The sequence below is a fragment of the Maylandia zebra genome, linkage group LG9 (assembly GCF_041146795.1).
Source record: "Maylandia zebra isolate NMK-2024a linkage group LG9, Mzebra_GT3a, whole genome shotgun sequence".
Taxonomy (NCBI): domain Eukaryota; kingdom Metazoa; phylum Chordata; class Actinopteri; order Cichliformes; family Cichlidae; genus Maylandia; species Maylandia zebra.
In genome coordinates this window covers 7,499,822-7,524,911 of record NC_135175.1, presented here as the reverse complement: position 1 = coordinate 7,524,911, position 25,090 = coordinate 7,499,822, and the positions used below count along the sequence as shown (strand labels likewise).

At 41.0% G+C, this 25,090-nt stretch overlaps 1 protein-coding gene across 5 annotated transcripts; it reads left to right on the top strand.

Moving 5' to 3' along the window:
* The first annotated feature begins 132 nt into the window (after nt 1-132).
* Nucleotides 133-24,606, top strand: waca (WW domain containing adaptor with coiled-coil a). Of its 5 annotated transcripts, none has more exons than XM_076887936.1 (13): nt 133-154; nt 961-991; nt 1,809-2,001; nt 10,885-10,976; nt 11,642-11,757; nt 11,857-11,972; nt 17,332-17,583; nt 19,834-19,956; nt 20,123-20,274; nt 20,597-20,721; nt 22,316-22,511; nt 22,596-22,723; nt 22,811-24,606. In XM_076887936.1, exons 3-13 carry the CDS (start codon nt 1,863-1,865, stop codon nt 22,878-22,880), a joined length of 1,509 nt encoding a protein of 502 aa, XP_076744051.1. In that variant the 5' UTR covers nt 133-154; nt 961-991; nt 1,809-1,862; the 3' UTR covers nt 22,881-24,606. The 5 variants fall into 5 exon arrangements, with proteins under 5 accessions (XP_076744051.1, XP_076744050.1, XP_076744049.1 ...); XM_076887935.1 differs by lacking the exon at nt 133-154 and adding an exon at nt 257-281; XM_076887934.1 differs by lacking the exon at nt 133-154 and adding an exon at nt 471-759 and having other exon boundaries at nt 22,319-22,511.
* The last annotated feature ends 484 nt before the right edge of the window (nt 24,607-25,090 follow it).

The window sequence follows — 25,090 nt, the reverse complement described above, 5'->3', positions numbered from 1 at the left end:
TCAAAATTCTGGGTAGAAAATAGTAATTTCTCCGATGCAGCAACACAGATTCACGTTTTTGCAAGTTTTGAGGGGACTCCAGTCGCTTTGTGGCCCGGATGTTGCCATAAAAAGGGGGTGTGTGTAGTTGCAGCGGTTGCAGCTAGGTTGCCAGGTCTGTAAAAAAATTGTAGTTAATGTATATATATATATATATACTCGTTATTTTTCCAAATACTTATCAGTGACGTCATAGTGCTGGCACGCGAGGTGATTTTAATGCGCCGTTAAATAATTTATGTGTAAGTTTTACATATCCACATTCGGTAATGTTAAAGTAAAATTAACAGTATTAGCTTAAAACTGTCAAAACAAATATATGTACATGGCAGAGAGCAACAAAACCTCACATATATAATGTTATTAGCATGACTTGGTAAACATTTTCTGACTTCACGAAGGCGTGCTCCTAGTGGTGGATGTGGCCTATCTGGCAACCCCGGTCTCAGCTCAGCTTCTCTGCTACGTTTGCTCGGCTGTTAGAGACACGGCTGTGAGCCAGAGTGGGAGATGGACTGAGTGAGGGCGCTCTTTCGACCAGTGCAGCCGATTTAGCATTGCAATACCCAGAAGCTAGGCTGAAAAATAACTGGCGATTTCAGGTCGCTGAATCAACACGAAAACATAGTGCAGTTATCAGTCTTTCACATCCCACTCCAATCACACTAACACGGCATTGATGGTAATGTATGCAAGGAAACAACCGAGACTCGGCGATGGGTAAACACCTCCTTTTAACCTTACTTATTCACATTTTTTTTCCTTTTCCTCATAGCTACGCTTTGACAATCCGCCATTTTTACTGAAACCAAAATAACTGTGTGGAAACTTGTATCCCTCACTCGCTGCGGGGCTTTCACCGATTTCTGAACATTGACATTTGAAGCTTAAAATTCACAACTGTTTCCTTTTTCTTTGCAGGTGCGACCGAAGAGATTCTCAGCCCTATCAGGTACTTGTTAGCCAAGCGTCTCCTGCTAGCTTGCTAGCAGCAAATAAGATTAAAATGGACACTCTAGTGCAGGCTTCTGGAGAGCACAACAGGCCCCAGTCAGTGCGGAAAATAACACAAAAAGTAGAAAGGTTTGCTTAAAGCCTCCATTTAAGCCCTGTAAATATATCCTAACGTTAGCATTGCTAGTAAAGACTTGACAGAGTGAACATATTCGTCGAAGTCGGCTGTTTTGAAAAAGGTACGGGCGAGTTTTATTACAGCTGAAAGCTAATGATAGATTGTTACTGTTAGCTTGCTTGCTAGCCAGTCCGATTAGGGCCTGACCGCAATCTGTCATTTTAATGATATAGCCAGTTAAGCTTCCTTAATATCAAAGTGTTTGATATTTATACAGCAAACCAGTGAATTCACTACCTAATTCAAATCGCGATAGCCAAGTGAAATGGCGAGCTAATACTCATAGGTCGAATAAAATGTTGTTTACTTCGTCATTTAACATGTGTTAGTTTGCATGCATACGTTGTTATGAGCAGAAATACGGGCACAATTAACGTGGCTGTTAAATATAAGCTTATAGAAGGGACGAAGTCGATAAATAAGCTGCTCGATTTATATATATATATATATATGCATTTCCTCGTGCTAATTAATTTCTGCATCATTCAAACTGAATGAAATGACATGACAGTACTTTCAAGAGCTGAGGACTCTGCTCACCATGGCTGCTTTTAGAAACCTGCTAATGGTGATAACAGAAGTGTAGGCCTATTTTAAGTGTGAGGTTTTTAGTAAAGCGTTTGATTTGTGTTTACAGACTCTCAAATACTCATCCAAGAGCCATCCAGGAGGGGACCACCGGCATGACAAGATGCGAGACTCTTCAGACGTCACCCCTCCCTGCAAGATGCTCAGGAGGTCTGACAGCCCTGAAAACAAGCACATCGACAGCACGGGACACAGTAGAGCAAAGGGTGTCCACACGCACCGCGCCAGAGACAGGGATGGAGGTGAGAGCGGCGAATAAAATGAGTTTAGAAAGAAATAAAGCTGCTCTCTTTAATTACTCCAGAAACAGGTGCTCTTTCTCTTAGTGAGGCGCTGTTTTGTTTTTTTGTTTTTCTTACAACTGAGTGCTTCAGTATTGAAACTGCAGCTGTCAGGTTTTACACTGTGGGTAATCCGGCCGTGGTAGTTTTTGAACAAACAAATTTAAAATAAACGCGTTGTTAAGCTGTTGCTATGTGCTTTAATTTTAACCACTGAGCATTAGTCTCTGCAGGTTGCATTTGATTGAATGAATGGTTATCGTGGTTTCCAACCTCACAGGTAGATGTTCTGCGAGTACAGTTAAAGTTCAGACCAGAGTAAGACCACACTCTGCACAGACATTCAAGTCTTGAAGGACACGTTTTGTGGAGGGGAGTAACTGCTTTTGTTTCTTCGCCTTGGTCAACTGCTAATTTTAACAACATTATTTCAGTACAGTTTTGTCAAAGTGGACTTTTTTGGTAAACTTTGAGTAACTGGCACGCAAGCAGTTGAGTCCATGCGTGGAGTATTGTGGTGTTTTGAGCTCCTTTTCAGACATGCTCTCCTCTCTGGAATCGGAGTGTGTCAGCTGTCCTGGTCACTTTTCTGTAAAAAGTCACTACAGCAAACTAATGCTACTTGAACACTAGTAACAGTGCCACAAGTTTGCATGCAAGCAGCCACATGATGGATAGGCTCTCACAATATAAGGACAGCATGTGTCTTTCTTTTCCAGATGAAAACAGCTGTTTGCTAACTTGTTTGACCTTTAGGCATTGGCCACATTTCATTACATTCCAGCACCAAAGATCCATTTTGCATGTTTTTAAGTGTAGGAAGTGTATCCATACTAGGGGTGGGTGATATAAACGATATATGATATAAACGATATAAATTTGGCCAACGATATAGATTTTGACTATACCGCTCTATCGCGATAGCGCATGTTGATGATGTCATCAAGCTACGCCTGTTTTGGTCGAAAGCATCGCAGCGGCTACAACCATAATCATCTGCAAATTATGCCGGGCAACAGTCATAGCAAAGAGATGAAGCACTTTTGAAATATGGGGAAAGCCAAAAACTGCGCTTCCTCCACTTCCATAACATTGATTCATTAATGTTGAATTCTCTCGCAGCTGCTCTATTCCCATGTTGTTGCAGTATATTAATAACTAACCTCGTATTGTGGATGAATGATCTCAGTTGTTCTCCTGACTGAAGTTTGGCCCGTTTATAGCATCCTGCTATGCGATTGCGTTTGTCTCTGACCACCAGAATCCCTCACATTAACTTTTATCGAGTGGAAAAAAGTTGGCGTTCATCCTCCAGCTTCACTGTGCTAATGTTATGCTAACATAGCTGTGTCGCTAGCAATCACGTAGCACAACATTATATACCAGGTAGTCCAACTTCAGTAACCCTGCAAACGTCACTGCTGTTTAGTTTTCTGTCTTCATTTATGTTGGAAGTGGTAGCAGAGCTGTACGTTTTAATTAGTTTCAAAAATCTCTCAGTCAGAACATGGTATGTCATGTTTAGGTGGAAACTAGCGAGCTAACTTCCTGCTAACTTCTAACTCCGTTAAATTTAATAAATTCTGTTTTCATGGATGCCTGGATGTTAAACTTAATTGTTACACCTGGTAAAGCAGCAACGCTGATGATTTTATTAAAGATGAAAGAATTTAGACTGTTTTTAACTCTGTGTTCGTTTGACTTTGGGACCTGAAGCGGACGGAGTTTTGGACCCAGATTACTCCGCGAAGCTCCTCACTACGGCAGCCGTAATGCTCTGACAATCCATCAAACATTTTTAACAGATTTATGCACGCCAAAATCGGTTTGAGGTCAGTGAGCACAACCAGAATTCATACATAAGGCACACTCTCGATTTTTGAGAAAATTAAAGGATTTTAAGTGTGCCTTATGTGTGGGAAATACGTTATACAGAAGAAAAGAATATATCGCGATATATATCGTTACCGCACATGCTTCAAATTATTTCGCGATATGAATCTTAGGCCATATCACCCAGCCCTATCCATACCCCTACAAACTGTGTGTCTTGTCTTTCCCTCAATGTTTGATCTGCAATTTCAGTTATTTGAAATGTTTCTAAAATGCCGTTTCATGAAGTCTTTACTGTGGCGAAGACAAATGCATAGACAGTTTAGGGTTAACAAGATTCTCCATCATGAACCACAGAGCCAAAAATTCAGTGCAGGATTACAGGTGCTCCAATTAGATTTCTGCATATAAAGCATTTCTAATGTGGGAGAATCTACAATATCAGCAGTCTAATAATGTGAAGCCCTACGTTTGAATCAGTGCAAAATAACTAGCCTGGAGCACTGCAGAGATGGACCGACATCCAATCTGAACAGCAACACCTGGTCTGCTTTCTCTTTTTCTCTCTCTGTAAGATTATAGTCTCCTACAGGCAAAGATGTGAAATTGAAAGCGTTCAGACAAGGCCTGCTAGCTGAAAATTTACATTTACAGCTGGCAAGGAACTCACTCAGAAAACAGCAACTCAACACTTGAAGGGACAGTGTGTGTTCTCAGTGAAGCTGATGTTAAGGCTTTGAATTCTTGGGTTTCTCAAATGAAAAATGCTAATATTATTAGCGCGCCATACCAGATAAATCTGATAAACATTCTAAGCAAACTTGCCTTAAAAACTGCTTTAAAGTGTCATCTGCCTTTTTCATCTCTGCTCTCCTCCTACTCTCCACCTGAAACATTGTTTCCTAAACTAAAGTTATTAACACACAAAAACATGCATAAACAATGTCCAGAATTTCCAGACATTGTCGCAGTTACTGATTTTTAAACGGAAAAGAAATGCTACCCTTCCATCTGTGGACAGCTGACAACAAGCTGGTTAAACAACAACAACAGCTGGTTATAAACAAAGTTATGATAGCTGGTGTTTGAGTGTCCTAAACATCGCACTTTGCCTCTGATAAATACTTTAATCACATTCGCAAATCTTATGAGTGGATTGTTGGCCTCAAAGAAAATTTCATTGAAACCAGCTAATAGCAGTGTTACTCTCACTAAAATGCTTACTGATGGGCAAAGTTTTGGCGATCCTCAACTCATCTCAGTATCTCTGTCATCCATCAGAGGTGAGCTTCACTGACTCATCAACTCGTATCGGAATCCTTTCACAAACTTTTACAGCCTCAGAGTAAATAGTTGTGGACACTTCTTACTTAGCATTGTGAGGGTTAGTAGAAAGAACCAGTCCAAATTAAGTGAAATGATGTGACAGCGCAGAGATGTGTTAAGTCAAGGAAAAATAACCCACTGGGCAGTATGTTTGTATTTTTTTTCTCTCCTGTAGAAAATCTAAATTTTGGTTATGGTTCCTGTTTCTGTTTTGTAGCAGTTTGTGTTCGGTTAGATGTGATTGAGTCAACACTTTTAATATGTCGATATGTCATACTGACATGTTGGAGGTTTCAGTAAGGGAATACAATCGGTCTTAAATTCTGTATGATGTTTTCCTTATTTGCAGTTTCTTCTGAATAGCTGTGTCGCAGTATTGTTACTATTGTTACTATTATTATTTGCTGAACTCAATCTTTTTAGCAGATATGAACTTTATTATTTTTGAGTTTTAGCAAATTGTTAATAGGACTTGAAATTATTATTTTGTTTTTGCTTCCAGATTTTTCTAGAAGTTTTTCATCTTTCACGGCTTTCTGCTGTTTATTGTGGAATTACTGTATCCATGTCTAAGCAAGCTTGCAGAATAACAAGTAGATAAAAAATGCTGCCTGTTCTGTCATAATTGCTTTGACAGTGTTGGGTATTGAAAGCTATTTTTATTCTAGTTCTGGTTGGTTTGTAAAAATCAAACTGGATTTGTTAATCTTAGAGACATTTGTTGCTGCTATGGAACTATTTTTATGGTCGCTCATGCGGAAGTCGGTGCTTTAGTTGAAGATCTCATTAGACTTGGATTCTTTGAGTTGCGTTTTTTTCTTTTGTACATTTATTTTGTGACAAAAAAAAGAGTTCATGGTTGAGATCGGAATCCCAATAGTTCAATTCCTTGGAATTGTTAGTCTGCTTGCCTATTGACTTTTCTTATCGGTTCCACTTGCATTACAATCAGCTGATTTCAGTTTGTCCAAGAGAAGCAAAATAGTGGCACAGTCTACAGCGTGTATATGGACATTACTTTTATTGCACAAATTAAAGCTGAGTAAATGCTGACCCCAGCCTAGCAAACAGACACTGAACTTCAACAGCTAACAAAGGGATGAGCTGTGAGGCTACAGCCTGTTTCTACTTGTTCATGCTTCCAAAGTAGAATCATTGTGGCGACTGGTTTTCATGTTTGCCTTGGGTTGCCAGCTTTGTGTTGATACATAAATAGTAGCCTCGGGCTTAAATTGGTCGATGGTAAATGGCCTGTATTTGTATAGCGCTTTACTAGTCCCTAAGGACCCCAAAGCGCTCTACACAACCAGTCATCCACCCATTCACACACACATTCACACACTGGTGATGGCAAGCTACATTGTAGCCACAGCCACCCTGGGGCGCACTGACAGAGGCGCCCCAGAGGTTGATGGTAATTTTGAGATGAAGGGTTTCAGGTCATTTTACAGAGAAACAAAGTATTGTAATGTTGTTAAACTAATCACTTTCTTCAGTGAGTGATGTGTAATGGAGTACTTTTTTAAGTAATCACTGATCACAACAAAGAGGGGAAAATGCCCAATGCTCCAACATGCACAAACATCTGATCACACAGGATGAAATTCATTTTGCACGAGCAGATGAGTTGACATTTCTTGACTTGATGGAGGAAAGAGCCAAGGAGGAAGAAAACTGCACCTTAGCCAACTACATAACTACCCGAAGATGTCAGTAAAGCTGATGATGTCCTCTTACACGTTGGTGACAGACATTAACTGTGCTTTGGTGAATTTAAAAAATTTCCTCAACATTGAGTGATATAACATGGTCTTGCGCTTGTTTTCCCTCAAACCCAGATATGCTCTGGTACAGAAATTTGGTACAGATTGAGTTCGTGTGAACCGATACTCAGTTGGTCCGACAGTGTAATTTTGACAGAAAATTTAGTTTAGTCATAATTTGGGATTCTAAATTCTTTGTTTTAGTTCACTAAATATCATAAGATTATCATAGACTAAATGTAAAGTTGATTCAGTTGACTGAAATATATCCTGTTTTCAACCAGTGAAACTTACTCCACATGTTCACTCATTTAACTCGTCCCGCCTCTCTACACAACTTAATTGTGATTCTGATTGGCTCTCATCTCTCCTGATCATTTTCATCTCGTTTTTATTCGTCAACGAAAGTGTCAATATATCTCTTAGTTTTTGACCTTGTGCATTAATTTTTATTTAATTATCATCTTTTTTACAGTACAATTGGGCAACTTTTGAAGGTATTTGGCAGGTGGGGTTTTGGTGGGAGGAGGGTGTGTATAGTGTCGGGTAGGGCTGGGCCATACTATACCGTTCACGGTAATACCGGTACAATGTTGGGCAACGATAAGAAAATGAAATATCGTGATAGAATATGGGTAAAATGCGCAGTGCCTTTGTTTTCATACCGCACATGGCCGAAAAAGCATGGCAGCAACAGAGAATGAGAAGGGAGAAAGTGGATCGTTGAGTGAGACGGATGAACCAGAATCCGGTCGTTAAGTGATGACGTGACGAATCCTACTTCCGGGCCTAAAGTAGTCTGCGTATAACATGGCTTTTGTGTTGTTAACATGTTTAATGTTTTGTATTTTCTTCTATTTAATCTCAAAAAGCTCCTCCTCAAAAAGCACAGTCAGTGATCACTGTTGACCTCCCTCGGTTTTATTACCGCTAATCATTTATTTAAGCTCAGTTTTTAAAACCTTAGGAAGTAACTACAGCCCAGCCCATGCAGCAGTATATGAATGACTAACCTCGTATTATGGATGGATTATCTCAGTTGTTCTCCTGGCTGAAGTTTGGTCCTTTTACAGCATCCTGCCATGCGATTACATTTGTTCCTGACCACCGAGAACACTCACGTTAACTTTTATCGAGTGGGGAAAAAGTTAGCTTGTTTATATTATGCTAACATAGCTGTGTCGCTAGCGGTCACGTAGCACATCATTATATACCAGCTAGCCCAACTTCAGTAACCCTACAAATGTCACTGCTGTTTAGTTTTCTGTCTTCATTTATGCTGGAAGTGATAACAGAGCTGTACGTTTTAATTTGTTTCCAAAACCCCGCAGTCAGGACATGCTATATTGTATTTAGATAGAAGCTAGCGAGCTAACTTCCTGCTAACTTCTAACTCCGTTAAATGTCATAAATTCCATTTTCATGGATGCCTGGATGTTAAACTCAATTGTTACACCTGGTAGAGCAGAACGCTGATCATTTTATTAAAGATGAAAGACTTTAGACAGTTTTTCAACTCTCAGTAATGCCATAGTGATCGTTTGATATATGGACCTGCAGCGGAGTTTAGGCCCAGACACGGCTAGTGACTTTCAGACTTAACGACCGGATAGGTTTGTAAAAATGGTGCCACTTCAGTGATGTGGAACTGGTTTGGTGTTTGTCTGTCAGATACCCACAAAAGCACTTTTTTTTTTTTTTTTTTTTTTTTTTTGGTAGAACATGCAAGCGGCCATCATTACTGCCGTATTTGTCAGACTAAGGTGCTCGTAAATCTGGGAGTAATCTGGGTCCTAAACTCTGTCCACTTCAGGTCCCAAAGTCAAACGAACACTGCAGCATCACTGAGAGTTAAAAACTGTCTAAATTCTTTCATCTTTAATAAAACAATCAGCATTGCTGCTTTACCAGGTGTAACTATGAAGTTTAACATCCAGGTATCCATGAAAACAGAATTTATTACATTTAACGGAGTTAGAAGTTAGCAGGAAGTTAGTGGATGTTAGCTCGCTAGTTTCGCTAGTTACCTAAGCATGATATAGCACGTTCTGACTGAGAGATTTCTGAAAAAATTCAAACGTACAGCTCTGCTATCACTTCCAACATAAATGAAGACGGGAAACTAAACAGCAGTGACGTTTGTAAGGTTACTGAAGTTGGGCTAGGTGGTATATAATGTGATCACTAGCGACACAGCTATGTTAGCATAACATAAACAGTGAAGCTGGAGGATGAACGCTAACACTTTTCCACTCGATAAAAGTTAACATGAAGGTTCCTGATGGTTAGAGACAAATGCAATTGCATGGCAGGATGCAAACGGACCAAACTTCAGTCAGGAGAACAACTGAGATAATCCATCCACAATAGAAGGTTAGTCATTAATATACTGCAACAACATGGGAATAGAGCAGCTGTGATAGAAAACCGCATTAATGAATCAATGGTACAGAAGTGGACGAAGCAAGAAGAATGAGTTCAATAAAGTTTGATTTATCTGACTGCTTTGTTTTGCTTAATGTGTCTTATAATCCCGTGCACCTTATAGTCCGAAAAATATGTATTTGACTTTTTTATTTGGCACACTGCAGTTTAATGTTGCAGAGCACCGCTTTTTAACTTCAGTGGGTATTATACATGTTATGCACAGGGTATGTCAGCCCATTTCTACTGGAAAGCCTTTTGGTTAAACTTTCAGCAGGGAATTTTCCTTTGTACTGTTAATTTTTACATAGCTCTAATGCACATAAAAAAACAGCTGCTTGTTTAAGTGAAAATAAATGGATGGGGGGGGGTTTTTTGGGGGGGTTTTTTTGCGCTAGTAAAGTTGTGGAGTTGTATTTTGTCTCGCATCAATTATATCGTCAGTTATATTGTTATCGCAAATTTTCAAATATATATCGTGATAAATATTTTTGGCTATATCGCCCTGCTCTAGGGTCGGGCATTGAGACCGGATCCCAGTATCTGTTTAATATGTCTGTTTTGGATATTCAGCCTTCGCTTGCATCCACATTGCATTGGACCTGAGAGGTCCAGTGAAATGATACAAACTGCTTTTCAGTCAGTTGTCCAGTTGCTTTTGAGCATCTGTAAATAAGAGACTATGGGTGTAATTTCTAAATGGATAGTGTTAGTATGGGATGGGACTGATCTGTCTAACCGGCCGTATGTCACAAAAATTATCCTGGAAATATGCTCAAATTATTTCTTGGGTTGTAAACCTAAGATGCTAGTCAGGTTTTTTTAATAAAAATTATTAAATGAGATGATTTACAAGCTAGTAAAGTTTATAAGCTGAAACTTTCATTTTGCACCAGTAGCATATTGTAGTGATGCCTGTGTGTCCACCGCTAGAGAATCTAGTCTATATAGAGTGATGCTCACTGAGTCATTCATCTCCTTATGCTGCATGTGCAGAAACAATGATCACCAGAGGCCTTTCTGTCACGTGTACCTTGCCTGCTGTTCTGCCTCACTGACATATAGTTATATCACCAAAGCAGTTTAAAAATGTTATGGCATGTTATCTCAAAATGCACACTCTTGTAGCATCTCGGTAAAGATGAGAGAGTTCATATCCAAAAGCAGGTTCACTGTTTCCATCGGATTGTTGTACTTGTTCTGTTACCTGTTGAAGTGCTGGCAGTCTTCAAATGTATCAAGTAGGCAGCTTAATTCTCAGATTTTTAAGTTTCTAATTATTTGATAGGCCACATAGCTGGAATAAATTATACCAATACTGTTACATTAATGGAGCTTACTTGTTAAAGTACAACCTGGAAGTTAAGTTGGCCGAGAGAACATTGATGCTTGCCGCAGTCTGCTTCATCCAAACACTCGGTGATGCTAGTGAACTTTGTTTGTGTTTTTGTGTGTTACTCATGGATCTCTCCCTCTGCTGTGCTGTGTTTCATTGCAGGGACCAGTTATTCTCCACAGGAAAATTCTCACAATCACAGTTCCCTTCATAGCTCCAACTCGCATTCTAACCCCAGCAAGACCTCAGACACAGTAAGTATCGCCTCTTCCTTAACACAGGAAGCTATAACGGCCCGAAGTCCTGTCTATCCTGTGCAATAGACTGAATTGTTTCCTGGCAGCAGCACCTGCTGATGTGTCATTTCACAGGTGTAAAAAAATAGTGTTGTTTTTTGGTACTTGCATTTCATCTAAGTTCCCTTACATGTCACACATAAATCAGGGTAATCCTCCTTCTTACACTCATAAACTTGTGCTTTTATTTGAAGTTATTTCTACTTTGCTTTTCTCTGAGTGATATGTAAGCTTCAAGTTTCTGCTCTTTTCTATCTGTTTACCTCATAATATTGGATTAAATTTGTTAGGTTATTTCTAAATGATGGAAATGAAGAAGAAAAAAAAACTTCAGTGACAATACAGCAATGTTTTAAAAAGCAACCCTTTTCAATCTGATTCCTTAACAGCCAAACCTGTCTCTAGAATGAGTCTTCCTCCTTCTTACAAAGCTGCTCTGCAAACAGCCTTCCTAGGCTTTCTGCTTTCACCCCAATATCTATTGTACATTTCAGATTGTATTACAAGTTCTTGCATCAGAACCTACACACACACACACACACACACACACACACACACACACACACACACACTTTCATTCTGTCTCATTGGCTTCATGTTCCTAAATGTATATTTCTTTTCAGCCTTATGAACCTGGTGATGACTGGTCAGAGCACATCAGTTCCTCTGGAAAGAAATACTATTACAACTGCAGGACAGAAGTGTCCCAGTGGGAGAAGCCCAAAGAATGGCTGGAGAGGTAGCTAAAAGTATTTCATTATATAAGCTTTGACTTTGTCCCAGTGTTGTCACATAAAGAATGCATGCATGGTTAATTTGTATTGTATGCGTTTCATAGAGAACAGAGGCAAAAAGAGGCAACAAAGACTGCTGTTGTCAACAGTTTCCCAAAGGACAGGGACTACAGAAGGGAGGCTATGCAAGCATCGGCAGCCCCTGGCTTTACTGGACCTAGTAAGTGTTCCACACACTATTAAATCATGCACTGTTCTAGTCGGGTCTGCTATTTATGATCATACTATGTCAAAACTGCCTTGTTTACTTTTTGTGTGTTTGTTTCTTTGCTTGGCATGGCAGATGTTTATCAGTAACGGTCCTTCTACACAGCTAAATAAAATACATTTAAAGATTATTACTGGTTCATTGGTAATGATAGTGTTGAGGTGCTCTCTGGTGGATCAATGCTAAGGAACTCTTTACCAAGCTACTGAGGCTCCAAATGACTGAACAGAGTTGCTGAGGTTTTACGTTGTGTACTGTGGCAGTGAGCTGAAGCTAATTGAGTTCAAAGCTATTAATTTCTGCTGTGAAGTTAAGGGAACACATCTCAGTTTATCTAATTATAGCTGTTATTTTGAAATTCTGTCTGCTCAACCAAGTTGGGTCGAGTCTGCAGTCACTTTGAGTTTAGTAATTTATCTGCAAAATCGCTCCATTGTTTTCCTACTGGATAATATGAGATGCATTTTTTTACAAGATTTGGGACTACTTTCTGAGTGGAATTCTTGAGGGAGCCGAAGAACTCCCATTGTAATCCTGTACAATCCTTCTATTTTATTTGGATGGCAAAAGTTGCCAAAGCACTTGGCGTTTAATACCACTTGGTAAATATTAATGGTCTTTATTTCAACCAATTTACTAGTGGATGAAATGGGAGATAAAAATCAGTCTAATCACCAAATTTTATGAGTAGTAAATTGAGCACAGTGAGATGGAGTGTCCATTAGAACCACGTTCTAATAATCACATTTTTCAGCAACAGATGCATATTTTAAATGCTATTGTGCGTAGGGCTGTGCGATATGATGAAATATATCGGATGACGATATGAAAACATCTGTTGTTTCATATTATACACTATCGTTTGTTTCGTGATGTTGCAAAATACACTGTTAATGGCAATATTTTTTTCTCTCTACCACCCACGCAAGAATCACGTGAGAGAGTATGGAGAGAGTTTACGGATGAGAAGCAAAAAAGGTGCTCAAAATAAACCTTTGACTCAAACTTTAGAACAGGGTTTTCCTGGCAGCACGCCATGTAATAAATACTCACAAAGAAAATGGCAGCTGTTACAACTTGTATCTAAAATATATAGTTTCATGCATCGGTCACAAAACATGACTCCAGGTACACAACGCCCAGCAGAAAACACTTCACACAAGTCGAGTTGCCTGAGATTAACTGAATTTACAGAAAAATCAATATTGTGATATATATAGTTATTGGGATATGAGATTTTGGTCATATCGGACAGCCCTAATTGTGCGTGTAAAATATTATGCACTCTATGCTGTGCGCACATGCAGTATCAGTTGGCAGTATGGCTGTAGGGTCTCTAGCTGTGCTAATTCTAGCAGCCTTCTTTTGTTTCAGGTTAGCGTCCACATGTTTGTGCTGAATGTGTACATGTGTTGCTTTGTTTGAATGGAGACAGTGTCAGAATATTCTGTTTCCCTCTGGTCCATCTGACTTTTTAGCTTCTAAATGATCTTTTATGCTCACAAGTTTCCATCATAGCTACACCGGTGCTGCCATCTGCTGGGCCTGCAGCTGCAGCTAGTCGCTGTATAACGTCTTAGATCCAAAGATCAGTCATTAATAAAATGTATTTAGGTTAACAGACTGCAGTTTCTCTTGCCAAGTATCGGGGGCAGCAGTATTAAATCGAGTAGTCAGTTACTCACACACATCCCTGATAAATATGTATTTGAGCCCTGGAAAAACAGGGACTGTGATGAGATCTTAAGCTAGAGATGCTGGAACTACAGCCACATCTATAAACTACAGTTGTGTTACAGAGTGAAGCATCAAACAGTCTTTGGCTGATTACACTGCCTCACAGAGAGACCCAAACCCAACATCAGGGAAGGTTTTTATTTTGTATGAAGCTGTTTTGCACAACTAGAGCTGCTCGTGAACCCAAATAATTTCATCTTTGCACACTAATCATCGATCCATTTTCTTTACTGCTTATTCGGTTCAGTTTCGTGTGAGGGCTGGAGCCTATCACAACAGTTCTGGCGCAAAAGGCAGGGTACAGGAAAGCTCACTGGTCTCTTAAAGGTCTAACGCAGAGGCAGAGATAACCATTAGTGCTCACATTCATACCTACAGCTAGTTTCAAATCAGCAGTTGCCTCCTATGGGTGAGACCCCACGCAGTCATAGGGAGAACACACAAACACCAGGACGTCCTTCTGTGAGGCCAAAGTCGTGACCACTGCATGACTGTTTGTGCACACTTTAAATTTGAAATGCAGATATGAATAAGATGCGCAAAGTTTTAAAGAGGTTTTTTTAAATACTTGTTCACCATCATGTGAGATTTTGTGTTCTTTAAAAATCACAATCACACAATCTGTTGCCGAGTCTGCCTATTGTCCCCGTGTTATTGGCTTATTTCTCAATGACACAGAAAACTTGTCTGCGTGTAGATGGAAATAGTTATTTGAGTGGGCCGGTCCTGATGCTGTGTGTTTGAACAATCTGGTAAATGATTTCCTGGAGCGTGGTTGTCTTCTATTATTGTGATAGGAATTTAAGCAAGGCTGCTACAAGCTAGTTCCAGGCAAAATGTTGCTGAGCGTTTGTCAGTAGTAATCTTCTGAAAAGTAAACAAACATGTAATGAAGTGGTGTACTGAGAAAAGGATGTCATTTATCATGAATAACCTGTTTCTGAATATCTAATAACCGCTCCTTATACTGCTTCCTGCTTAACAGAGGAGTACATGACATACCTGACAGATCTGTTCATTAAATCTTTCTGATTTACAGAAACACAGTTATGTTGTGTAATATGTTAACATTTTCTAACCGTCCAGACACCCAGCAGGTGGTAATTGCTGCTATATTTAAAGCGTGGTGATCACACACTTGCTTAGTGCAAAAATTTACCTCCTGGAAGTTTTTGTCTTTACCTGGACAAAAACTAACAGGCTGTAATGAAGCAATTATATGAAGGATGCTTACAGCTTGTAAAAAAATGAACAAACAAGCATTCATAACACACGCTTAAAAGATCAAAGTGAACAACAGTGACGTTAGGCTTGCCTGTCATTGCTTCTGGATGGGTTGTGAGCTGATAATTGTCAGACAAAAACAGAGGTTTCCACATTGGTGCTTATCAGCCGCAGGTCTCCACAGCACTACGCTCGCTAATCACAAGCTTTCAGTCTATGAACGTCTGTATATCACTCTCACCACCTTTATAAAACTGTAAAAATGAAAGCGGAGTCTCCTTTTAGTGCTTCACAAGGTAGTTATAGTTGAAGCGTGTTGAACCTGTTTATAAGGATGCAGACTAAATTGGCCAAATGACAAAAACGAACCTACTCAAGCCCTAATACAGTCCTGATCAAAACTTAAAGACCACTTGAAAAATGGCAAAAAAAATCATATTTGCATGGTTGGATCTTAACAAGGTTCCAAGTAGAGCTTCAACATGCAACAAGAAGAAATGAGAGTGAGACAAAACATTTTTTTGAGCATCCAATTTATCGAAAACAACACTTAAACTGAAACAGGCTGTTTTACAGCTGATCAAAAGTTTAGGACCCCATGCCTTTAAAAGGCCAAATCTGTGCAGAAATGTGCATTTCATTGTCATTTTCGGTCATGACGTTCTGATGGCAAAGGGAAAAACTTTCCCTTTTTCAATGTTTTCGGGTTTTTGAACTGCCTAAGTAGGGTCTCTCGCAGTGCGCCATCACTGTTGAGGTGGGGTGCAGTAGACAGTCATGTGGAATTTCTTAAATGATCCTGAGGGTTATGGAACAGGACTGTATGAACACATGAAATCATCATATAGTGGCATGCTTCACTACAGCAGTCCATGTTACTAGTATTGTGTATTAGGGTTGGGCGATATGTAAAACTTTTCCAACCAATAATCGACGACGGGCGATACATTTGCGCATGCGCTGACTTTTTGATAGGCGGAGCAATGTAATCATGCACGGACTGATTTGCGCATTTACAACACGAGAGTCCAAACATGGACAACTAATTTCTCCAAAAAATGAGGGCTGTTAGCATTAACGCTGTCATCACCATTAAAATTTTTAACGCACTCAACCCATCTGGAGCGCAGAATGAACAAACTTTGGACAAACTGCCCGAAATGCGTTGCATTTCGGGGACTTTGACTCAGCCTGCTCTCCAGATGGGTTAATTGTTAATCGCGTTAGTCACGATGACGGCACGTTAACGCTGACATCACTGAAATAAATATCAAGTTGCCCATTTGGGATGAAAGAGGTAAACTTAAGGATGTAACCAAAGTGGTGTGCCGCTTGTGCAGATGTATAGTGCGAGCAAAGTACTCAAACACAACTTGCATGAGCACGTACATGCGCATGAGCACGTACGTGTCCACTATTTGCCTGAGTATGCTAGGCTATCACCAGCTTCTGCAGCTCCATCAACTCCATCAACAAGCATTTGGGTGCACGCTTCTATTAACGCCATCATTATTAGCAAACTTACTCATGGGCAAATAAATAAATCACTCTTGTAAAAACGATTGCCGATGGGCTCAGCCTATCGTTGATAGTCGATATATTCGTCCAATCACCCAACCCTATTGTATATTAGTAATGCAAATATACAATAGCCCCATTCAGGGCTGACATTGGTCACAGTTCTTCTTCTCCTTTGTAGTCTTTCAAAAGACAGCTATTAAAATTATTATTGTGATCATTTTTACTACGTTTGCAACCATACAGGAAGTTAACATCTCACTTTGTGAAACGTTTAATATAAACAACTAAATGACAAAAATTAGATTCTGAATTCTGGTTTTCAGACCAACAAAAAATAAGCTGAATCATAAGGGTTCAGTTTTGTTTAGATTGTTGCCCCGTTTATGGGCAGTCATACTGTAACCAGTCATGCACAGGCCTCTGAAGGTGTTGGCGTAGTGCTTGTTCTTCCATTGAAACACAATCTATAAAATCCAGCTGGAACAGCAGAAAGTCTTGTAAAGCCTGATCAAATGCCACAACACTGATTTAAAGTACTAAGACCAGAAACAAAACCACATGCAGCATTCACATGCTGACTGTTTGACCAGGTGTCTCACTTGCAGGGATGTGCTAAATGTTGAAGCAATCACAGTGGCTTGTTTGCACTTATTGGCATATCACCCTGTGCTGGAAAGTGAACGATAGTTCCTAGACAGGTCTTTTTCAGATGAATGTTGTTGTTGTTTTTTTTAAGGTTTTGTGTTTTATGTTGGACCATAAATTATTGGAGGAAATGGATTTCAGACTTCCACCTTTGACACTGCATCTTTATCTTTTTGCTCCACAGAGTCTGCCCAGGTGGAAAAGCCTGCAGCAGCACTTGCCACCCAGTCTCAGTCGTCATCTGGCTCTGGGAGCTTGAATCCGTCATCAGGCCCACCTGGGTCGTCGGCGTCTACAGTACCCGTATCTCCAGTCCTTCAATCCCCAGCTCCTCCGCTCCTCCAGGACCCCACCCTGCTTCGACAGCTTCTCCCAGCACTTCAGACTGCCTTGCAGCTCAACAATGCCAGTGTGGACATGGCAAAAATCAACGAAGGTAAGAAGAAATAGATTTAAGAGCCGCTTGACATAGTCAACTTGTCTACATTCAACTTGCAGCAGAGACGGTGATTGATGGCCACTGGTTACAAGAAGGCACTGAAATTATTAACTACTGTTATCAGCTTTTGTTCTGACACCGTTGTTAGAAGCTTTGTCATAATCTGTCCTGTCAGTCTGAGCACAGAGTCCTAACTCGACATCGTCAGTGTGGTGCTGTTTGCATAGCTGATGTCTGGATGAAGAATGCCTCACGGCAAGAGTTTGCTAGATGAGAACATGGTATCTGACCATGTGACACTGAAAGGAAAGATTCAGCTGTCAGAGTGGTATGAGATGCATTAATTGTAAAATGGGAACGACAGCACAGACTTTTCTAAGTCTAGAATGTGTTGTAATGTACCAGATGCTGGCTGCTAGATGTCCTTAGAAGTCATCCTGCTTCAGTTTGATAGACTCTGTCAAGTCCAAGGTTCCAGGGTCGGGATGAAGATAATGGTGTTTCAATGTTTACAAGTGTGAGTCACTGTGGTACCAGCTCATGGTGTAAACCATGGCATAGTAGTGGGAACTTCAATAAAAAAAATTCCCCTCTCACCCCTGCGGGCGGTCTTTATCCTTCAAGCTCGGGTCCTCTACCAGATGCCTGGGAGCTTGAGGGTCCTTTGCTGTTCCTAGGACTGCGCACTTCTGAACAGAGATCTCGGATGTTGTTCCTGGGATCTTCTGGAGCTACTTGCCTCGCTTTGGGGGGGTCACTGCACTGAGTGCTCAGATTACCACTGGGACCACTGTTACCTTCACCTTTCACATCCTCTCAAGCTCTTCTCTGAGCCCTTGGTACTTCTCCAGCTTCTTGTGTTTCTTCTTCCTGATGTTGCTGTCATTCAGTATCGCTATGTCTATCACCACGGACATCTCTGCTTGACTACCACTACTACGTCTGGTTGGTTAGCCATCAGTATTTCGTCCGTCTGTATCTGGAAGTTCCACAGGATCTTAGCTTAGCTCATTTTCAACCACCCTAAGGGGTGGTCTCCCATTTTGACCTCCAGACTTTCAGGCCATACTCTGCACAGATGTTTCTATATTCTATGCCATCCACTTGGTTATGGGGTACCATGTTGTTATGTGCTGGATTGCGTCAGGGGCACCTTGGGTCTTGCCTGTTGTGGTAGACCCCAACCTCTATGGATCTTGTGCTCTGAGCTTGTTCCCATGCTGCCATGATTATTGCCTCTGTGCTGTCTTTCAGTCCAGCTTTGTCCAGGCATTGGTAGGATTTCTGGATGTCAGCCACTTCCTCTATTTGCTGGTAACACATACCATGCAGGGGCCTGTCCTTCCATGATGGTTCTCCTATTGCCCCTCTCTCTTGGGTTTCTGCTGCCTGAGGTATTCACTAAGCAGTTAGGGCCATCTTCCTGATGTATTCGTAGGTGTTCGTTATCTCATCCTGGACTGTGGTACTGACACTCACCAGTCTTCCTTAAGCTTAGCATACAGCCTCAGGGTGCTGAAGTTAGGGTGAAACCCTCCATGCATGGTCAGAAACTTCCTGGTCTTGATGTCAGTGGCTTCTGAGGTTGTGTAGAGAATTTTTGATCAATAATTCAAATGTCTGTAGTAGCAGGTTATGCGTGGGGTGTATTTGTAGTAGCATAATAACTTGGGCTAAGGTACTTTATATGTATGTATATCAAATTTCCCTGTTACCTTCTGTTACAAATATATGTGAATGAGCTATATATGATGAGAGAGCAGTGTGGGTCTGAAGTTTTAAGATTTTTCCCTCTCCTTATGTGTGACATCTCATTTACAAACATACAGGAGAAAAATATTTTTATATATATATATTTTAAGACAAAAAAGGGATAAATGAGGGCCTGTTATGTCCTCGCATTTATATTCTCACAGGTGGGTTTCACTATTCAGAGATGCCGTTGACAATCAAAGCAGCAGACATATGGACGTGCATACTGTGTCATATTGCACAGCATAGAGTTGATCTCGGTTAATGAACAGGATCACTTGTGCTGAATAACACTGATCACCACCATATTCCCACCAGAAACACTGTAAACACACAACTGATAGGCTCTGCTTTTATTTCTAATTTCTAAACCAGCTTATAGGAGACATCTGAGTTTTGACTGTCAGACTTACTGCAGTGCAGTATCTAAACTATTCTTGTAGCAGGACTCGTGTCATCAGTTCTAACCGCGTGTCCATTTTCTTTTCTCTGTAGTTCTCACAGCTGCCGTCACACAAGCTTCATTACAGTCTATGCTTCATAAGATCCTCACTGCTGGACCGTCAGCTTTCAATATCACTACTATCCTCTCTCAAGCTGCTCAACTATCCAACCAAGGTAAATGAAGCTCATACACAAGTGTTTCTATACCACCACTGTATTCTTATGTGTGCTGTGAAATGACTGCGTCGGCTTCCTGTGTGTTTCCTGTGAGGTACTTAGAAGTTGTATTTGAAGTTGTTTTGATTCCCTAGAGTGACTTTGTTGTTTTGTTTATGTCTAGCAGCTCAGCAGTCGAACCAGTCACCAATGTCATTAACATCAGACGCCTCATCGCCAAGGTCCTATGTGTCTCCGAGGATCAGCACACCACAGACCAACGCTGGTCCTCTAAAGCCCCTCCTCAGCACACAGCCTGTCATCACACAGCCAAAAGTAAGATAGTAGGATAGTAGGCAGGTACTGAAAACTCCCAGCTTAGTGAATATTGAATATTTCCCAAGGGGGAAAAAAAGGTCAGAGGAGGGGGAAAAAATCAATAGTTTGCAATTATGAACGTGAAATGCTTTCCAAAGAATGTTAACAGGTGTGAAAAGTCTTTTGAATTTATTAAATATCCACCTACAGTCACGATTGACACTGTCAGTCTGTTTCATGTATTGTTTGTGAGATAGACGGACATGCTTCAGATTAAGCCATTGTGTATATCAGTAGTCTGTTTCAGTGAAATGACGTGTTGTTTGTCTTGTTGTTTTAGGTAAGCACGCCATCAGCAAAGCAGGCATCTCACCCCCAGCCCACATCCCAGCAGCCCCTCTCCAGCGATAAGCAGCACAGTTATGATGCGACCACATCTTCCCCACGCACCCTCCAGCGCCAAGGGTGAGTGTCTGTACAACAGTTCATTTTATAAATCCCACTTTTTGGGGGGTTGCTTGGAATTATGACATGAATGATGAGTAGGTGAGCTCTCAGAGAAACAAGGGATGTTTTTTGGGTTTAGGTGTCAATATGCGTGAGTTCGTGAAGCTTGGGTTGTCCCTTCTTGAGGGCAGAATTGGTTACAAGTAATTAAGACATATCTTGTTAGAGTTATATTAATCTCTGGGCACTGATTTCATCTACATCTGCTATCAGAGAGTGGAAATTCTGCATTAGCGAAAATACACTCACTCTTAAAAGCTGTTTTCAGTTTTCATTTTGTGGTGTTGTTGCTCCCTCTGCTGGCTGTTGATGGAACAGTGAGTTGCTCTTTGATTCATTTCTAGGTCTTGATTTACTTTGTGCAACAGTCATTTGATTGGAGGTGTTCATTACTGCGTGAAGTGTATTTAGTGTTAGTGTGAACCGGTTTGAACATGACTTTCCTCTGAGCTTAACTCTTGTACATGCAGACTCTCGTAGATATTATTCAAAATCCAATTCCAAAAGTCAGAATATGAGATCCGAGTTGGTGCTAATGGAAAAGGGGCTTAAGCTTAATCCAAAACCTTCTGTTATATCTGACATTGTTATAAATTAACGCTGACGTATATCCATGGTAACATACTGAGTTTAGAGTGCAGCACAGCAAAGTAAATATAGTTCAGCATTTATCCCATTTTTGTGCAGAATATGTATCTCAGGGGTCTTGAAACCATATTTTCATTTCAGTCTCGCATGAATCAGGCAATCAAGTGGACGAATTCAGTTTTTTAGGAGGGGGGAGATCCATCACTCACTCCATCAGAAGTACTGCTTCACATCACTCTAGAGAGCTATTTTTGTACAAATTACCCAAAGTAAATTGCAGTGGCTTTAAATGCCTATTTGGGTAGAGTTACTATTATGCCATGTCAAGCTGCTTCTTTTCCTTAAAACAACAACAGAGTTGGCCAATCTGACAGACTGAATTCAGGCTGTACTTCTGTTTTTTATCACGGCCCACCAAGGAGGCCCCAACCCACACTTTGGGAACTACTGTACTAGCATTATGAGTTAGCAAGTTCAAATTACAGGCTGTTGACAGTGTTTCTTGCTCGAGTCAGTGTGCTTTGTGTTAATTGTGTTGCGTATTTAAAGTGCACATTAACACCAAGCAGAACAATAATTTTGTTGTACTTGGACCCTTGCAAACACTTGATCACATTCCAGGACAGCTGACCATCAGGCTGTTGCAAATCAGCACAGAACCAGATAGATCTGGCCTGACATCAGTCAGCTGCCTGCATGCTGCTCACAAGTGTCAAACAAAGGCCTGAAAATCTCACACTGCACACACAAACAGTATATTGTTCCATTAATGTGCCAGCTTTCTTCTAGATCACCGTACTATGTTGATCTATCGATTGTAACTATAATACTAAGACACCTTGTGAAACTCACGTTATCATGTTCAGCATTCTACCTCATGCATTCTCCACTGCTGTATGATTGTCACAGGCCAGTTTGTTCATGCACATCGCTCACATTCTCCCCAACACTGTGCTCACTTCAGCAGTCAGAGGAGTCCCTCCCCAGGTCCCAACCACGTCGCCTCCAGCAGCAGCAATGCCTCCAACTCGGCCTCCGCTCCCCCTGCCCCCTCAGCAGCCCGACCCTCCTGCTCCTTCACCCCCACCTTGGCTGCCCACTTCAACGAGAACCTTATCAAACACGTGCAGGGATGGCCCGCCGAACACGCAGAGAAGCAGGTCTGTACCACTAACATTTCCACAGGTTTTGGCTACATCTTCATGAAAGCATCGTTCAAATGATTTTCATCTTAACCCTCACAGGCATCAAGACTACGTGAAGAAGCTCACACCATGGGCAGCATCTGCATGTCCGAGAACTGCACCGAGCTCAAAAACCTGCGGTCTTTGGTCAGAGTCTGTGAAATACAAGCAACATTGCGTGAGCAGAGGTGAGGGTCTGTGTTTTAGAAGAGTCCCTGTTAATGATGTAAAACACACCTGCACATAACTCATTGTTCTCTGCCTTTTCCCCACAGGATACTGTTTCTGAGACAGCAAATCAAAGAACTTGAAAAGCTGAAGAATCAGAATTCTTTTATGGTCTGAGAACTTCTGATTTGCAAGTCGGAGCAGGTGTCGGAGAAGAGTGGGGACGGGTGGGGGTGGGGAGACCCATTGCACATAGTCGGAAGCTGGAGGGAGAACGGGTTGTTCAATTTCAATTTCTCTTGAGCCCAGTCTAAACACAAACACACACACACACACACACACACACACACAGGAGCTGTAGTCAGGTTTGCTTTGGACCGTTGGGCTGGGAATCCAAGAGGGAGAAATGAAGAGCTGTTGTGGGAGGATGAGGGCAAGGGGGGAGGGCAATTTACAAGACTTTGTTTTGTAAAAACCCGTGGCTGGCGGGTGGACGGGGAGGGGGTGTAGATTTCTTGTAGATGTTATTATCTATGTTGTAAATATGTTTTGTAGATTGAAGCCATGGAAAGCCATGCCTATCAAAGCTTTTGACATCCAGACTAATCAACGCCTAGGCGGCTACATTCATTAGCTAGCCTTTTCCTTCATGTTAACTGGTCAGCAGACTTTACAGCTTCATTTTGTCAGTTCATAGATCGCTGAACCACTGAGCATGTGTGACCTGCGTGGAAACAGAGGAGGATGTTTGAAGGCATTTATTTACACAGAAGCCTAGCATAAAGCATAACACACTGTCGTCGATGTAGTTTGGGTTTTATTTTAATTTTTAATTTTTTTTTTTCTTCAAATCTACTCTGTCTAGATTCTCTTCCTTCCACCCTCTCGTGGTGAACTGTAACATGTACTTAGGCGTGGCAGACATCCCCTCTGTGTGGGTCTGTGCTTCCAGTGGTTCACTGATTCGTTTTGCAGCTTTCTGGTGGCCCTGCATTTCCCAGTCTGAAAATAAACAGTGCCTGATGGTGTGATGAGTGAGTGATGGGGGGGGGGGAAAAAAAAGACATGATGGCGTGCTGCTTTGGACCATTCCCGCTCCACTCCCCTGGCCTCTGCCCTGCCTCACCACCTCCTGAGACATCACACCCCTCCGTTTTTTTTTCTCCCGCACCCTCCCACTGTTTCTGTTCCTGTTTTTTACATTCAGGTGTCATCACTGGTTCATTCCTTTGTACAGTTGCTAATAGCAGTGCAGTTTTAATTAAACATAAGAAAAGGGTTTATTTATAAAGAGTTGTTGTGATGAGAGCTAAATCATGACAATATCCACACTTTTTGTTTTTTTTTGTTTGGGTTTTTTCTCTTTTCCCAAAAGCACCCAAGGTTAGGAGATGTATCACAACTGCGAGCGGGCCAGAGGCAGGCGGGTGGGTGTGTATGTGGAGCACCTCTTGAGTTAGTGCAGGGTAACAAGAGGTCAAATGTGAAATGTATGTATTGTAATAAACATGTTAAACTAAAGCGAGCACTGGTTATTTCCTTGGAGTGTTAGGTTTGGTTCATTTGCTAGTGCCTTGTTGAAAGTCTTAAGCCTCATTCACCTGTTGAACCCACTTTGTTTTTTTAATCCCAACAAGATTATCTTCAACAAGCATGTGACACACACACTCGATTTTTCTGGCACGTCCCCGTCCTCCCCTGCCCTGCTCCCCTCTCGTTTGTTTGCTTCCCACTGTTGAAGAGCAGGGTCCTCAGTTGCAAAGGCCTGTTTATTTCTCCCACCATAACTATCTATTGATAAGTGAACTGCACCACACATTCAGTAAAAGGTGACCACATCATTGCTTTGTATATTGTTTCCTGAAGTATATTGACAAATGAAATAAAATATGCCTTTCCAGGGCCATGTTGTTCTTGGGTTTTTGATGGTGCTGCAAGCTTAATTTTCCTCCTTTCATTTAACTCTGACGTGAAACGCCTGATGGTTAAGTAAACGTAAACTGGGACGAACTGTGCCTGTCTCGTTTTGTTCAGTGATTGAGCCGAATTAACAACCCGCTGTGGCTCACAGTAGATGCTCTTAAATGCATCTGCAATCAAACACACCAGTCAATTGCAAACTGGAGCTCAGCAATAAGATTACCAGTCAGCTGTGTAGACTCTGATCCCATCTTGTGCTTTTATTTCTTGCGGTCATTGCCCAACACGTGAAAGCTTGTTGATCAAATATGTGACATAAAGTCAAACACATCAACAGGATTTTTTTTTTTTTTTTTTTTTTAAGCTGTCTATTGTAACTGTGTAAAATGTTGAAGGTTGGTAATTGTTTGGGATACGACAATATTGATAATTTTTTTTAAAAACCCAAAAAAACCTTGAAAATGTGA